This window comes from Sphaeramia orbicularis, chromosome 7 (genome assembly GCF_902148855.1).
Source record: "Sphaeramia orbicularis chromosome 7, fSphaOr1.1, whole genome shotgun sequence".
In the NCBI taxonomy this organism is placed as follows: domain Eukaryota; kingdom Metazoa; phylum Chordata; class Actinopteri; order Kurtiformes; family Apogonidae; genus Sphaeramia; species Sphaeramia orbicularis.
This window is the reverse complement of record NC_043963.1, coordinates 27162409-27174654: the sequence shown is the minus strand read 5'-3', so window position 1 is coordinate 27174654 and position 12246 is coordinate 27162409. Positions and strand designations below refer to the sequence as shown.

Below are 12246 nucleotides of genomic sequence, written 5' to 3'. Positions count from 1 at the left end.
GGGGTAAAATGCTGTTTGTCATCTTTTCATGGTCATCAGATATGACCCATTTGGATGTTCAGAGGCTCTGTAGTGAATGTGGAAACACCATCATCTTCTACAACATTGATTCACCAGTAAAACCCATGGAGTTGGATCAATGACAGTGGATGGAGACACTGGATTTATGTTGAGTTAATGATATATTTTACTGAAAAAATTATCTTTTTCTTCATTTTTTTCTGTTTTGATATAATAACCTTTAAATTTACTCTGAATTTTCATGAACATTTAGATTAAGTATAGGAAATTAGATATAAGAAAGTATATTATTTACAGTGAAAAGTGAGAAATACATAGGATAATATTATAATAAATGGTGATGAATAACTTAAGAAATGTAAAATAGAGAGACAAAAAATCATTTGAGAACTGTCACAAAATTAGCACTGGGTCTTTATGGGTTGATATACCATAACAATAGCATAAAAGCAATAACCTGATTATCAGTGTTTTACTAAGCTTTGCCATTGTATCTATATTATAATTAGCTGTCACACAATGCTACAGGTTTGGGTCATGGTTGGTCCAAAGTCTCAAAGACTGAAACTTTAGTTTGTAGAAGAACATGTTTGTGCACTGTTTTGGATCAATGCACACTCATCTGATTTAGCTGCTTGTCCTGGCCCTGTATTTTCCTCTGGTTTCAGTATAATAATCTGTATTAGTTTACTGTAGGACAAAGCAGTACTATTGTTGAAGAGAAACAGGCAGTGGGTGAAGCAAGTGGGTGACATACATACTTTCTCTAACCTTCTGGGGGCCTTAGGTGTTTTGGATACAGTCAGGATCATGTGTTTAACCCTTGCATGCATGAATTATGAGAACATTAATCAAGATTTTTTTCTTTATTCCTTTTTAGGCATTTAAAAAACAATGAGATCATTTTTTTTATGAAGCTATTTTTCATGGAGTTGCAAAAATTAATTTTTAAAGCAACAAAACGTGTATTTACTGATATACTGTGTGAAAACTATGAAATAAAAACATTTAATGCTGCTAATTTGATGTTTTCTCACATTTTTACATACACTACAAACAAAAAGTTATGGATGTTTAAAATTTTTGGGCTATTTTTTTCAGTTGGAATTTTTGCACAATATTTATTTTACTTTTTTTGTGTGTGAATTGAATTGAAACACATTTTTTAAATGACCGGACATAGTTTTATTTACAAATGGCAAAAATGACAAAAAAAAAAAAAGAAAAAGAAATATCCTTAACTTTTTGTTTGTAGTGAACGCCAATACCAGTCACTTCATGGAGATAATATGCCAAAAAAAAGCAAAACAAAAAAAATAAATAAAATGTTGTTGTTAATTACAGTCTAATAATGATAATAAGGAATTGATTTACACTCAAACATGTTAGATCAGGTTTATCAAGAACAGCCAAGTTACAGTAATGTTATCAATTGCAGTGTATTGTGTATTGTATTGGCTGATATGAAATTAAAATAACAAAATCCATGAATATACAAGAGAACAGCTGTAGAATAACTGTCCACTGGAGTGACCACTATGCATGAAAGGGTTAAGAGTTGTTTATTTACATATTATTTTATTGCTATTATAAAGTATTCATAAAAATACACAGGATGTAGATTTTCTGTGATGAGTCGGGCACTATTGTAAACTTTTCCATGTGCATGTAGAAGTAATCATAAAATAGTTCATATCCTAGCAATAATGTCTCTGTGAGTACAACCATAAATTACACTAAAACATACAGAACACTCTGTTTTCATTTGGCTTAGATGAAAAGACTCCAAGTGTTACAATGGTAGGGAAAACCCTGATATAGTCAGCTGAGTATTGAGTACACAGAAGCATATTTACTTTACCCTTTTCAGCTTCTCAACTTCCTTACTCTAGACTTTACGTCAACCACAGAAGTGATCCTGGTTTTTGATGGATTATTAAAGGTTATGTCAACCCACATTTAACCCAAATGTACTTTTAGAATGAAAAATGAAATAAACAATCTGATAAACATAGCATTTAATGATGCTTCCAAGTGAGAGATTTTAGCCTTTATTTACTTTAAGGAAAGCATTAAGGAGAACATTAATATCCCAGTATGGGAGACAGCTGTGGAATAAATGCAGAATAATGAGTGATTTGTTTCTCTGGTTATGCCAAAAGTAAATACATTAAAATATTACATCCAGCCATATGGATGTGGGTATTTATGCCTTGGCAGTTACAGTTAAATATGTCTAATTTCTCAGTTGCATATTTGTAAAACTTTGATTTCATTTCATAAAGTTTTGCATTTGTGAATTGTTTTTGCTTATGCAGCTTCTGTAGTGCTCTAGTGCCTGGCAGCATGTCATTCTGATAGATTACCATGAAAAAATAAAACCTACTATAGCACCGAGGTCTTCCATAAGTCAGCATGTTCACCCATTCAACAGTCATATGTGTTTTTTATATATGTATATATATATATATATATATATATATATATATATATATATATATATATATATATATATATATATAAATATATATATAAAAGAAAAATGAATACAGTGTTGAAATAATAGGATTTTTTTTCCCTTTTTTTTTTTTTTTTTTACCCTACCCTGGATATTGTTTTTGGTTCAGTTTGTTTGTTTCTTTGTTAACACTCTAGCAGCAAAACTATAGGTTGAATTCATACCAAATTGGGTTTATAGATTGCCAGTAACCCAGAATAGATCTCATTACATTTTGGGAAAAGTGGGTCAAAGTTACAATTTTTTAAATCAATTTTTCAAATTCTACCCCCCCATTTATAATGGGCAAAATTTCAAATGTCTGTAGCAGCAAAACCAGTGGGTGAATTCATATCAAATTGGGTTTATAGATTGCCAGTGACCCAGAATAGATGTCATTACATTTTGGAAAAAGTAGGTCAAAGTTAAAATTTTTTATGATTTTTTTAACATCTTTTTTCCCCCTCCATTGACTTATAATAGCCAAAATTTCACATGTCTGCAGCAGCAAAACTCTTGGTTGAATTCCTACCAAATTCACCTTATAGACTGCTAGTGACCCAGAACAGATCTCATTACATTTTGGGAACAGTAGGTCAAAGTTCAAGTTTTTTAAAATGAATTTTTAAAATCTTTCCATTTATTTATAATGGGCGAAATATGTGCAAGGGGTGGGGTTAGTTGTGCCTGGCACCACTTGTTATTTCTTTTTTGGGGGATATTTTGTAATTAGACCTAGCATTAAACAAGGCAATATGCTATTTAATAAGACATCTCACACATCTTGCACATAAATGATAATATTAAGTTTATAGTATGTTTAAATTATGCCATTATGTTAAATACTACTCACTCTAAATAAGTTGGTATCAATTTTCAAAAAGTAAACAAACTTAGAATTACCTGCAACAAAGTTAATGTAAGTTGTATTATTCTCTGTAACAAATTAGTTGTCTTATAAACTGGATGTCAGACTATATTATCAGTTATTGCATGTATGAAATATCACCTGCATTATTATGTTTGACTTACACAAAAATAAAACCAAACATATTTTTTAGAAACCAAACTGTGATGAACAAGTTAGATTACATGGATGCACCTTGTTCATATGGTGATAGTTGGAGAAAATGCAGATGAAGGAGAAATCAGAGGCAACATTTTGATTTTATCTGTCATTTTAAGCTCTTTAATTTAAGTCTAATCTATTTGATATAAGAAAAAAACATTGACATCAGTTGGAATATGTCATCCTGGATAAACATTTATTTTTTAAACCCTGAAAATAAACATTTATCCTGTGCTGTGACGTCTTACTCAGTGTATTTAGAGAGTGCTGGAGTTCAGAGGTGGTGGTAGTGGTGGTGGTGTGACTGGCCTGTGCTCACTGCAGACACGGCTTCACCTCTAGAGGGAGTGCCGTGTTTCTAAAAGTGGGAATGAGAGAGTGGAGTGAGAAAGCCTGGGCTGAGGAGAGCTGCGTCAAACCAACTGAAGTTACGCAGCGTCACGTTAGAAGTCAGCCAACGTGTGTGTCAAAATAAGAGCTGAGGGGAAAAAAAAAAAAAAAAAAGCTGAGGAAGACATGCTGTTTGGTAAGTTGGTGATGTTTTAAGTCACAGGTGTTAAACATGCGGCCCGGGTGCCAAAACTGGCCCGCCAAAGGTTCCAATCTGGCCCACGGGATGACTGTGCAAAGTGCAGAAGATATTAACAGTCAAGGGCGTCGAACTTGAAAATAACAGCATAATAACCTAAAAATAATGACCCCAAATGTTCTTCTTGGTTTGATGTGAAAAAAAAAAGACATAATACCAATAAATAATGGCAACACCAATTTTTTCCTGTTTGATTTACTGCAAAGAACATTAAATTGTGATATCTTTTAACAAGAAAACGTCAATAACCTGAACAAATATGAGCAATCGGGAATGTCTAAAGAAAAATAAGTGCAATTTTAACAATATTCTGCTGTTTTGTGCCTTGGTAGATCTGATCTGTAATGCACATGTAGAAATATTGATAAATTTTTGTCTTATTTCTTATTTTTCTTCCGAAATTTCAGTTTTTTCAGGTTATTCACAGCTTTTTTGTTTGGATAGTTTGTAAAATGTAACTGTTTTCATGATTTAATGTTATTATTATAATTTTTTTTTTGCATATAAAAAATTTGGAGTTGTCATTATTTGTAGGTTATTTTGCTATTATTTTACTGGTCCAGCCCACTGGAAGTCAAATTGGGCTGAATGTGGCTCCTGAAAGAAAATGAGTTTGACACCCCTGTTATAAGTGGTGAAGAGTTAACCCATAAAGACCCAAAGAGCCAAAACCATCTACTGATCTAATCTGTTTAATAACTGTTGATCCACTAATCCTATCAATACATGTAAATAATTGGTGTAAAATGCAGTTATTCATCTTTTCATGGTCATCAGATATGACCCATTTGGACGTTCAGAGGCTCTGTAGTGAACGTGGAAACACCGTCATCTTCTACAACATTGATTTTCTGTAAAATATTTCATTAACTGAACATAAACCCAGTGTCTCCATTCACTGTCATTGATCCAACTCCATGGGTTTTACTGGTGAAAGTCACTTTTTCTTCAGTTTTCTCTGTTTTTGATATAATAACCCTCAACTTTAATCTGAGGTTTTATGAACATCCACATGATCAGTAAATTAAATATAGGAAAATACATGATGTTCACTGAAAAAAGGCAAAATACAGAGGATAATGTCATAATAAATGGTGATAAATCTCAAGAAAATATAAATTGAGAGAAAAAAATAATTTGGAATGGCCATAAAAATAGCACTGGGTTTTTATGGATTAAGTTTAGACACTCATATGCCTTATAGTATATAAGAAAGGCTGCACTTTATTGTATAATCATTTATGTTCTAAAATAATATGTATTACTTTGTCATATGGGCATGGGCATCTCTGAACTGTTTACACTGCACAACCACAGTGCCATCTGGGACTTAAATGTGCATTTAAATGTATTTATTTTTTGTTGTATTTTATTGTATTCTTTATTTTATTATCTATAGCTTTTTTATGTCCACTTTTATCTCTGAAATTTTCTTTTTAATGTGACTGAAGAAACACAAACGAATTCCAATGCAACTGTACCACTATTCTATTAGATTCTATTCTATTCTATTCTATTCTATTCTATTCTATTGGAGTGTGTGCACAACGTTGTAACTCATAAATGGGTTAAACAGAGAGAAAAGAGTGATGCAAAAATTTAGAAATTACTCTATTGTAATTTTACACTATAGATCATGTACGAGGGAGAGTCAAAAAGTTCTCAGACAAATGTAATAAAAGGTTGTTGTTGTTTTTTAATCAAAATAACTAAATTATTTTTCCACATAAGCTCCATTAGACTAAACATTTTTGTAATCTATTTTTTCATCAGTAGTTTCCTTCTTTGTAGAATTGATAGGACTGTGAACCATACATTTTGTCTGAGAACTTTTTGGCTCTCCCTCGTAGATAACATGGAGTAATTATTCCATCATACCTTTTTTTTTTTTTTTTTTTTTTTAAATAGGTTGAATTTCCTATATTTCTTTATTTCCATATCTATAGATGGTTTGCACATGGGACAAATGTTGTATATTATAACAACTGTAAGAACTTTTAAATTTGGGCCATATAAATACAATTAAAAGCGAATTATCACATGAAAATGGTCTTTAAATCATCTAAATCAGTGGTTTTCAAACTTTTTACAACTTTTTACAACTTTAAAAAAAAAAAAAAAAATTACACCACAAAAGGACATTCCATAGAAAAAAAAGCATCTGAACAAACTGTTGCATCATGATGTTTCCAATATTGGCAATAATTTAATTTAAAAAAGCCTAAACTTGTACTTTCCTGGATCTCAGGAGGTGAAAGATCTTCTTTATAAAACCATATTAAAATAAATAAATAAATACAAAATTCAAAATGCATTTCAATTTTTTCCTAATTTTGAGAAATAAAATCAATCTAAAAAAAAAAAAAAAAAAAAATCTAGACACTTTTTTTCATAGTTCATACATGAAAGGGTTACCCAGATAGCAAAGTCATTATCCCAGATAGCAAAATCATTATGGCTTTAATCTGGCCCAAAACTGGCATGCCATTTGGCAAAGTTCTGGGCAGATGTATGGGCCCTAAATGGCCCAAAATAGGCAAGCCAAAATCAAACCAGAAGGAAGCCAAAATTCACCCAAAACTAATTGCGGACTTCCAAAATATAGCCATAATTGTCCCAGAAAAGCCCCAAATCCCCATAATCCAGCCAAAAAGTAGCCACAACATGCCATACCATCCCTATACTTGATCCTGCTCTTTGCCCAGTCTTTTGGTTAACCAGACATATGCCATAACTCAGCCATATATTACTGGTGCCTCCACATCTATTATGGATAACCTTAATCATACCACAGTTAAGCCTAAAGGTTTTCATAATGCCAAAAGAAAGCCAAAAATGTCAAATGTATGCCATAATACTGCCAAAATATTTGCTATCTGGGTAATGTATAAAAAAAGAAAAGAAAAAGAAAAAAGAAAAAAAAAAGTAGAGTACCCCATGGGCTTCTTCCAAGTGCCCCCATTTGAGAGAGACTGATCTAACATTTCTAACACTTTTCAACACACAATAGAGGGTATGCACGTGACGTCACCGCTAGCGGAAGTCACCACGGTTCCGTCCACTGAGTGGCAGAAAGAGGGAGAGGAGTAGCAGCTTTGGCTTGAATACTGCAAAAACTTAAGAACAATCTAAAAAATGGGGAAGAGCTGTTGTGTCATTGATCGCACAAATAGGCTTAAAAAGCACTGGGAGCTATCGTTTTAGCGGTGACCTAAAGCCAAGACAGAAGAAGCAGATGGATCGCTGCAATTCGTAGAAATAACTGGAATCCAGACAACGAAACCTGGATTTGTGTCAGGTAACGTTAATTTATGCTGTATTCTTGTGTAAAACCATACCTTAAATTACATATTGTTTTGGCTAACGTTACTTCTTAGTAAAGCTCTTAATGTTAGCATCTGTCATTTAGTTCTATATTTCAGAACTGAAAGGTTTTTGTCTTCAGTTGTGTGATTCTGAACCTTGTGCTCTACATGATTGTAAACTAGCTTAAACTGAGGCTAACCTAGTTTTCCAAATAAGGGGGTACTCTAGCACAAAGCTGTTGTAGCTGTGTTGTATCAAGTATTTGATGTAAACTCTAGTTAAATCTCCACAGTACCAGTAGATCATCCACTCACTTGGGTCAATACTAAGGGTTCAACTCCAGTAAATCAGTAGTGAACTGTGAGCACTACTGCTGGGCCTTTACCTTGGCAATCACCGCCAAGAAAACACATCTGCACTGACAGAAAACCTCCAAAACAACAGTATGTTGAGTTGAAAGCACTCACCAGCTGTAATCCTCTAAGTAACGATGACAAGGATGTCAACAACTCTTAGTCTTTTGTATGTTTTCAGCCTTTGCATTGTGGATTATCCCGGTGTTGAAATCAGGTTCATTTAAATGTCAGGATACGTGATTTCCAGCCACATATCAATGTTTGTAGACCACTTGTTGTTTGGTAGCTTGTATGGATCCACGTCCAGTCCAATTGTCTTTAATTTCATATTATATTCCACGTTTTTCCCGGTCTCGCTGTAGTTACTGCTATGCTCCGCCATGTTGAGCCGGTTTGTTTTTGCCACTCAGTCTGACTTAGAGGGGCGTGGCCCAGGGGGGAAGTGACGTATGTGCATTCCCGCTATAACGTGTCTGTGGTGCTTTTATTCTTAAAAGACTAACCGGAAGTGTGGTGTTGGGTTGTTTTTTCCGCTTTGACAGTGGTGCTTGGAGCCGAGAGGGTCAGGGGGAGGAGAGGCAAGGGAGTGGAGCGAGAAGACGACAGGAGGAGATCCACAGGGTGACCAGTTTAAGCGGACCATCCTCGGACAGGCTTCATGGTCCTCCACCCTGGCCGCTCCGACCGACTACCACCACGGATCGGATCGCGCGCTGCGGTGCTGTCGGCGAATAGACACAGAAGATGATCACGGTGAGTCCGTATGTGTGTATATGTGTGTGTATATGTGTGTGTGTATGTGTGACTGTGCTGCTGCTGCTGCTGCACACCGCAGGCCCACATATATTATATATGTTCGCCTGTCACACCGACCTCCTAAACGCTGTTGCTGTGAGCCGGATCCGTCGCCGCCACTTTCGTGTCCATGCAGACTCAGTTTGGGAGTGAATGACAGATCAGGCGACAGCTGCTCCAAGGCCTTCACTGCCTCACACCGGAGCTGGGGAAGAAGGAGACGCGGTCAGTCCATGTTTTCCACGGGCGGCCAATAACAACATATCTGTGTGGGCAAAGGATGAGCTGCAATACTGTGCGTTTGTGTGACTTTTTTCAGCTGACAGTCCTCAGGAGTGTTAATAATAGGATACATCCACAGACCGGAGGCGATGGCAGGTCGTATCGGATGCTTAGAACAAATCCACATCAGCTGCAGTTATTTTATTTTTTTTTTGCAGTAACACAACTTTAGGCTTAACATCACAATTTATAGGATACTCATCATAGTGTGGTTCGTGTTTTTACGCACACAGTAGGTTTATTATTATATACATATATTAAAAAAAAGGAGATGAGGGGAGAATAATTCACTATCCTTCCATGCACTGGCTGATGCTGAGGAATGTGCAGCAGCATTACGGTGTTTATATCTGTTTATTTACCAAAGACGCATGTTTGTCAATACACTAATCCGGAGAGCTACTGCTTTGCTGCAGACTGAAGGATATTTTGCACAAAATAATAATAATACTAATAAAATAACCCGCTGACAGTTGCGTGTTTGTGTTTTAACTCGGGCTACTGGACGCAGCGGAATGGTTTCATGGTCCCAGCTATGGTTGTCACATAGGCCACGGTGTTATGTAACAAGAAGCCTACGCTGTTTGAATGCGGGCCCTCTCACACGGCCTGTGCATGGCATTTTACACCACAGCGCAAACATATCACCCGCACACGATAAGGAGATCTGTAAAAGTCGCAAGAAAACGGAGACGTGTTCTTGAAACGTTCCATGTGGGTATGGTTCCCTCCTAATTGCCTTATCTAGTATTTTCACATCTGTAGCCTATCATCTGGACAACTGAGCCTCACAGATAGAGATGCATGCGCAGCCCCGGATATGTCCAAGAGAAACAAGCCGACAATCAATGACTTCATGTGCGCTGTTTTGGGGCTGGAACTCAACTGGAGCGACTGTCCGGTTGAAAATGTCCCCTAGGAATAGTCAGTCACCCCCTCCTTCAAACCCCCCCACCCCCATCCACCCTCTTCTAGCGCTAGTGGGGGAAACCGGAGTGTACAGCCAAGCACCATGCAAACACACCGAGCGACTGGCAACACCGCGACGTTTGCAAATGGGTACAAGCTGGTCGACCTTGTGCAGGGGAGAGAGGGACGCAGCCGGGGAGGAGGAGGAGGTGGTGAAGGTGGGAGGAGAGGAGAGGTGTGTGAGAGAAGGGGAGGGTGTGTATGTGTAGGGGGGGGGGGGGGTTCTCCTTCAGTCTTGTCGAGAGAGGAGGGATATGGCTTGGACGGATGCGTGCCAGAGAAGGCGCATGTAGGCAAAGATCTAGCGAGGAAATGCTATTTTTGCCTCAACAACCCAGCATGCCTCTCCGGTGAAAATGCCGGTCGAGGAGGCGGCGGCTGCAGCAGCGGCTGTGTTGCGTTTGCGTGTCCCTCTGCACTGTGCGGAGCTTAGGGCGTCTGGAGGCCCGGTAAAATCAGCTGGTAGCATCTACTAAGGTAGAAAGAACATTTTATGCTTAAACTATTAGTATTACGTCATGCAACGCTTTAGGAACATTAAGAGGTATAAATACTATAAATCTAACCAGGTCTGCTTAATTAAATATCATAAATGTGCCTACTTGAAGTTCACAGAGGCCGTTAGTGGGATATTTAGGATCTGTTAGGATATTGACCAGCAGGCCACACTGACTTATAAAGGCCATATTGTACCCTCATGAATCAAAACAGTGTATATCACCTGTACTAATAACATACATTAAACACACAATTATAGGTTTTCTAGTTCATTGGAGCTAATTTCTGTATGTGTAAACATGCACCCCAGTCTACTAACATCTGCTATGTCAAAGAAACTGGGGCATCCAGCGGACATGTTCAGGAAATGCCTCACTTGAAGAGAGCTAAAATGGACAATAGTGAATCCAGTGCATTTACCTCTCAGACGCATCCCAATCACACAGCAGGCGCCACTTTCTGTTTTCCTATAACTCATATATGATATGTTTACATTTCTATTTTTTTCCAGGAAGACAGGACATGTCTGTCTTACATGTAATGTAATGTTCAGAGGATGAACAGGATGTTTTAGTGGTTATTTAAGCTGCTTTTGGTTTAGTGCTTCAGGGCTCGCAGTTCTAGAGCTGTCATGCTGTATGTACTCCATAGCTGACTTGATATTCGTCTTGACAGTGTCCTGTTGTTCAGTGGCATTTATCTGTATTTATTACTCATCTCCTATCATTGATTGTGATATTTAACAGAGCCTCAGAGCAGCCATTCTTTTATCCAATGCCCAGCTGACTCCAAGTTGCTGTCAGATTTTCTGCATCTGTACCAGTGGGTGGGTTTTTGCGCAGGGGTCAAATAGAACAAGTATGGGATAACCCAAAAAAAACTTAGACCTACAATCTATTTTTAGCTTCCTCCTCCTCCTTCTCCTCCTCCACCTCCTCCTCCTCATCATCATCATCCTTGTCCTCTTCTGTAGTTCTGGTGAAGCTGAGGTTCATCCATGAATCTCCAGTGTATTTGTTAATCCAGAAGAAGTGGTTTATACACATTTAGCTAAACATGACATGCAGTACAATGTGATTTCCTGAAAAGAAAAAAAAGCAACAGTTAATACCATTAAACTATTAAAATGCATTTACTGTTCTGACACACCTCACCTGATCTAGTCACTGCTCATATTAAAGGCACCACTGAAGACGTGTTCCCCCATCTTTTATCTTGTTTGTGACAGTGCACTGTATGGTTTTCCAGCAGACCCAGCAGAAGCCTTGGAGATAGGCCTGGCAGCAGAGACTGGTCTTCTCATTAACCTTGGTCTCTGATCACTGACTCTGGCATAAACATCTGGAGCGTTCTGAAGTGGCCGCTGCACCTTTTGACCTGATCCAGTCATTTCCACGCTGCCGCCCTGCAGTGTGGCCTCTACATACCCCTCAATTCTTCAAAATATCAACCAGAGGGATAAATGAGTGAACCGACTGGAAGAAAAAGGGCTGGGACATGTACCAGAACCCAAACAGGTACAGGGGCAGTCAGATAGGGAATAGATGGTTTTTGTTAGGATCAAGGTATATGTCTTTTTTCTGGGCCAGTACCAAATATTGGCAACAAAGTAGACAATAAAAATTAATATGTTGGTGTCAACTTATAGAGTTATAGAGTATGCCTTTATTAAATCACATGACGAAAGTACAATTCAATAACATGTCAGGGCTGTTTATTATGATTTTTTTAACTGAACTAAAATAACAAGTTTTATTATCTAAATTGAGCATTGCCCATAATGTTGGAATAATTTTGTTTTCAGACACATTCCACTTATTATTTCTGTTTATGCACATCAGTAGTCACCTTTGACCAGATGCGA

At 37.1% G+C, this 12246-nt stretch overlaps 1 protein-coding gene across 3 annotated transcripts in view; it reads left to right on the top strand.

Annotated features, from left to right (window-relative positions):
• The first annotated feature begins 8400 nt into the window (after positions 1 to 8400).
• Positions 8401 to 12246, top strand: part of adcy6a (adenylate cyclase 6a) — a 54659-nt gene continuing 50813 nt past the window's right edge. The window contains exons 1-2 of one of the 3 annotated variants that reach the window (XM_030138755.1): positions 8401 to 8591; positions 11631 to 11899. In XM_030138755.1, coding sequence (XP_029994615.1) covers positions 11880 to 11899 — 20 coding nt within the window. In that variant the 5' untranslated portion in view covers positions 8401 to 8591; positions 11631 to 11879. Of the gene's footprint in view, positions 8592 to 11610; positions 11900 to 12246 lie in introns of all 3 variants that reach the window. The other 2 variants (XM_030138754.1, XM_030138756.1) reach the window with 2 other exon arrangements.